At 39.6% G+C, this 5,000-nt stretch overlaps 1 protein-coding gene across 1 annotated transcript; it reads left to right on the top strand.

Moving 5' to 3' along the window:
* The first annotated feature begins 667 nt into the window (after positions 1-667).
* LOC138009018 (adrenocorticotropic hormone receptor-like) lies at positions 668-4,104 on the top strand. The gene has a single exon (XM_068856316.1). The coding sequence runs from the start codon at positions 1,562-1,564 to the stop codon at positions 2,573-2,575; it is 1,014 nt and encodes a 337-aa protein (XP_068712417.1). The 5' UTR covers positions 668-1,561; the 3' UTR covers positions 2,576-4,104.
* The last annotated feature ends 896 nt before the right edge of the window (positions 4,105-5,000 follow it).

Genomic DNA, 5,000 nt, shown 5'->3' with positions numbered 1-5,000 from the left:
GCATAATTATTATTCATGTGGACCTGAAAAAATAGAAGTAACAAGAGATATGTTATCACCATATTTCCAAAAAAGGGCTGATAAATTTAAAGTATCAACGGGTTTCGCGCATAAACTAATAAACACTGCAATTGTATATTGATTTAGGATTGAAAGTCACTAAAGTTCACAGAGTACTTGAGTTTGATCAGTCACCGTGGATGAAGCAGTATATTAACTTTAATACTCAGAAAGAACTAATGCCAAAAATGCTTTTGAAAAAGATATCTTCAAACTTATGAACAACAGTGTATTTGGAAAAACAATGGAAAATTTGCGAAAAAGAGTTGATGTTAGACTCGTCACGGATGAGAAAAAAATGATTAAATTAACATCAAAACCAACTTACGTAAGCAGAAAAGTATTCAACAAAAATCTTGTAGCTATAGCTGTGCATAAGATTAAAGAATCATTGTTATTAAACAGACCCTCATACGTTGGTATGTGTATTTTGAAACGTTATGTATGACTTTCATTATAACTACATCAAACAAAAGTACAATAATAAAGCAAAATTATTATTCACAGACACAGATTCACTGACTTATGAAATTGAAACCACTGATGTGTATAAAGACTTTTGGAATGATAAAAACAAGTTTGACAGCAGTGATTACTCTAAAGATAGTAAATTCTATGATGAAAAAAACTAAGAAGGTCATTGGCAAATTCAAAGATGAGGCAGCTGGTGTAGTTATAAAAGAATTTATTGACCTTAGAAGTAAAATGTACTCTTACATCAAGGATAACAATCAACGTAGCAAAACAGCAAAAGGTATTAAAAAGATTGTGATCAAAAAAGACATCAAACATGAAGATTACAAACAAACTCTATTCAACAACAAACAAATGTATCATACCATGAAAACCATTGGAAGCAACTTACATCAACTTGGAAGCTAGAAGCTGAATAAAGTGTCATTGTCCTGTTTCGATGATAAGCACTATATCCATGAAAATTGTATCACAAGTTACGCTTACGGTCATTACAAAATCAACACACTAAAACAATCTGAATGATAAAGTTTACTGCTACAGTTTGCTGCTAAAGTTTACTCATAAAGTTTACTGCTAAAGTTTACTCATAAAGTTTACTCATAAAGTTTATCGAATGTCACGCTATGGTGATTATTTCCTGTTTCATTTTCTTATGCGAATATTTAAACACACTTCATGCATGCAGCTTCGCAAAATGATTTCACAAATTTGAAAAGTTTCACTGAAAATTTTCACAATTGTGAAGTGAAAATGTGAAGCTTGTGGTTGGTTAAAATTCATGGGAAAAAACTCTTCATTGGTGCGCTAGTACCCCCAACTACTATACTACTTCCGTGTTTAAGCAGCTGCAGATACGACGTCGAAGCCCTGCTAGGCCTAACAATTTGAGGAAAAACCACATCGACGAGCTTCTTGTTTTATACTGACGTACTGGTAATTACTTTCTGGTTGAAGCATCTGGTCTCTTTCTTTGGAATCGGAAGGAAGACAATAATTCAGCAAGGTCCAAAGTGGTTACCGAAGGATGGCTGGTGTTGAAACTTCATGTGCCAGCGTACGAGCGCCAGTACCTCTTTCCTTCATAACGGCAAGTTTGTCTGTGCTCCTTGCCCTAATGACAATTCCAGGCAACTTTTTAGTCTGCTTTGCTGTCTTCAAGGATCCCTATAAAAGTCTCAAGACACCTTTCACCTTCTTCGTTGTGAATCTCGCCGTATCAGACTTGATTGTGGGCGTGATGACTGAGCCGATATCTGTGTTGATTCACTTTCGCGAGGGCCTTTCTCTTGATATTGGTCATCAATTTGTTTGGTTGATCCACATGTCTTACTTTATCTCCTGCACCGCGTCAGTTTTGAACCTCGCTGCTTTGACAGCGGATCGCTATACAGCCATAAGCTACCCTTTACGGTATCGAGCAAGGTTCGGCATTAAACGTGCCATTTTCATCACAGGTTCCATTTGGTTTTTTTCTTGCTCATTGCCGTTTGTTTACTTCAAAGTTGGCTATTTGAGGTATACCTTTGTGTTTGCAAACACTGCTGTAGCTTTGACTTTAATCATTTTTCTTTTCACATACGCTCGGGTTTTGCGAGGCATGCGAGCGCATGTTTCGGAATTGAAAACAATACGACAGAGCTCACAATCAGAGGAGAATCGTGCAAGACTCAGAGCGGCTTCGAGTGACAAAAAGTTAACCCAGGTACTTATGATGATGTTAGGGATCTTCCTTTTTTGCTATACTCCATCCTGTGTTATGATTTACATAATGAATCTCTGTTTGTCTTGTGACTGCATTACTATCCATGTTTTGAGGGATCTTCAATTCATCTTCGTTTTGTTGTCCTCTGCGCTGAATCCATTTTTGTACGCTTGGCGTTTACCAAACTTTCGGAGAGCTTTTAAGAGGATTTTACTTCCACGAAGCATACAAGACGAATCATTACCTTCAAGCATGCAAGACTATAGGGGAAAAAGTGCACTTAGAACCGTAGAGTTGGTATCGTACTCTGCACGTTCTCGCCCCGATCTCCCCTAACCAGTCTCTCTTTTAGCCTCGTTAGAACTGTAACGTCAGAGCAACTGGTACATTGATGCTCTTTGAACGCAACATGCGAACAAATATGAGATGCTGTGGGATCAGTATTTCTTGGTTAGATATGTCCAATTGTTTGCGACGTTTCTGTTTTTCCAATATTAATGCAATGTTTATGTTAAAGTGAAACCTTTTATTAAATTCGTCAAAAAAAGAAAGGTTTACACTCACAGTAATAGATTCATAATCTGATGGCGTCCTTACTTCGTTTGCCATTTGTGAGGAGCTTAAGCCGACTCAGGAATTCTCGGCTGGACGTCTCCTGACGGTGTAGATATCCGTCAACAAAGGCTAAAAACATAACACAAAAGGTGTTTCGTATTCAGAAAAATGTTTAAGCATTCAGGATCGATCAGATTGTACTGTGAACTTACGTTAAGCAGAAAAAAGTAGTTAATTTTTTTATTGAATGACCATATGTAGGGGCGAGATAAATTTTGTGGGGAACACAAATCTATTTCAGTTCGTTTGCGCGCATTGACAGTGGCGGTTAGTGCTGGAACACGGAACCATTTTTCGTTCTATAGGATTTATGGATTAACTCTCTCACCCGGGGAAAAATGGTACAGCCTTTCAAATCAACTGGTTGGTCGAAATGTTAGCCAATTTGTCGAAGGAAAGTTCTTTCAGCTCTTTTGAAGCGAGATTTGTCGCCTTCAAGTGGGTAATTTTTTTCCGGGAAAATGGTGATCACGTTCCGAAATTCGGCGGGTCTAATCTGCAGGTCGCAGGTCGCAGATTAGACCCGCCGTCCGAAATTCTGGTAAAAACGTGGACGAAGCTTACGGAATAACTTTGTTTGGCCTCTGTGGGGAGATTAATTGAGCAGTCGTCCGTCTGAAAAAAGAGGTAAATCATGTAAGCAAACCGGCTGAAACTGCTGCAAACGATAAATATAGGTTTTGCCCATTCCGATGTCTTGCTCAATACGGAAAGTTTGAAAAATCCGTGAGGACCACTTCGAGCAGCGAGAAAACAGTGTTCAAGCAACCGTGGACAACCTGTCGTTGTACGTTGGATCAGATCGGCAATTAATTTCTATCAAAAGAGTATTTTCCAACACAATCCGCAAGGCCAAGAAAGCTTTCTTTTAATTTCAAAAGGCAGAACAATTGATCTTAACGGATTAATATACGCAAAAAAACATATTAGATTTAAGTTTCTTCTGTTATTTTTCCGTTACTCTTTCAGTATTTGAATTCATATTAGTTGTAACTACCATATTTTATTACATTTTTTTTGCCAGTATTACGTCTACATCCACTTACTACATTTATATACATTTACATAGAAGCAATGCAATGTAAACTCTCATTGTACCTTAGTAAGGTTGGTTTGGCCAGCCGAAATTTAGTATACTACGTTGTATCGGCTTTCAACGTTCCGCCAAAGAAAAACAAAAAATGAAGTGTCCTCAATAATCTTTGGTAAACTCTCAGGGGTAAGTTCGGCTGCCGAGCATAAAACCTCGAGCTCTGCAATTAGGTCCAATATAATGCTGTTGAACGGGCAAATGGGATCATATGACACAGAAACTGGTCTGTTTGTTTGTTTCTTTGTTATTTATTTGTTCGAGCAGTTTGAAGTTTTGGCAGCTATACAGCTGATTTGGAACTCCTATACCCACCCACCCATACACTCACGAAGGACAACCACAACACTGGGAACTTCATCCCCTACTCTGGGCAGTGGTGAGAGCATTCGCCTTCTACCAATGTGGCCCGGGATCAATTCCCGGATTCTACGCCATAAGTGGGTTAAGTTTGTTGGTTCTCTACTCTGCTCCGAGAGGTTTTTCCCCGGGTACTCCGGTTTTCCCCTCTCCTCAAAAATCAACATTTGCAGGCGTAGCTCCGTTGGCTAGTGCGCGGCTTTCGGAGCGAGGGGTCCCCAGTTCGATCCTCGGTGACTTCAACGTCTGTTTCCACTTTCCTCTGATCCGTGTAGCTATGGCTTTAAATATCCGTGAAACGCAGCACTGACAGGGGAAGGGGGGTAAAAGGCGCACCGTCGGCTTCCATTGATACCAGTTTCGTAACTGAAGGAACTACCGACGTTAAATAAATTGACTTTTTTTTACTCTTCTCTTTAACGTCCCACAGGGCACTTATGAACATGAAAGATATTTATGAAACCGGGCCTACGGTTTATAGTCCTTATCCGAGAAGACTTGAAAGTCTAACCATTTGAGGATGTTATTACAAAGGCAGCACTCTCTCCTCAGTTATCTTAAGACCCCGAGTGTTGATCCGGCCGGAGTCGAGCTCGCGACCTCCCGCATGGCAGCCCGGTGCGGTTCAACTCTCTCGCTGACAGAACAAACACGGCGAAAATCACGATTTTCCCGAAGCCTGTAGGTAAAACTGCT

The sequence above is a fragment of the Montipora foliosa genome, chromosome 6 (assembly GCF_036669935.1).
Source record: "Montipora foliosa isolate CH-2021 chromosome 6, ASM3666993v2, whole genome shotgun sequence".
NCBI lineage: Eukaryota > Metazoa > Cnidaria > Anthozoa > Scleractinia > Acroporidae > Montipora > Montipora foliosa.
This window is presented reverse-complemented; position numbering and strand designations above follow the sequence as displayed.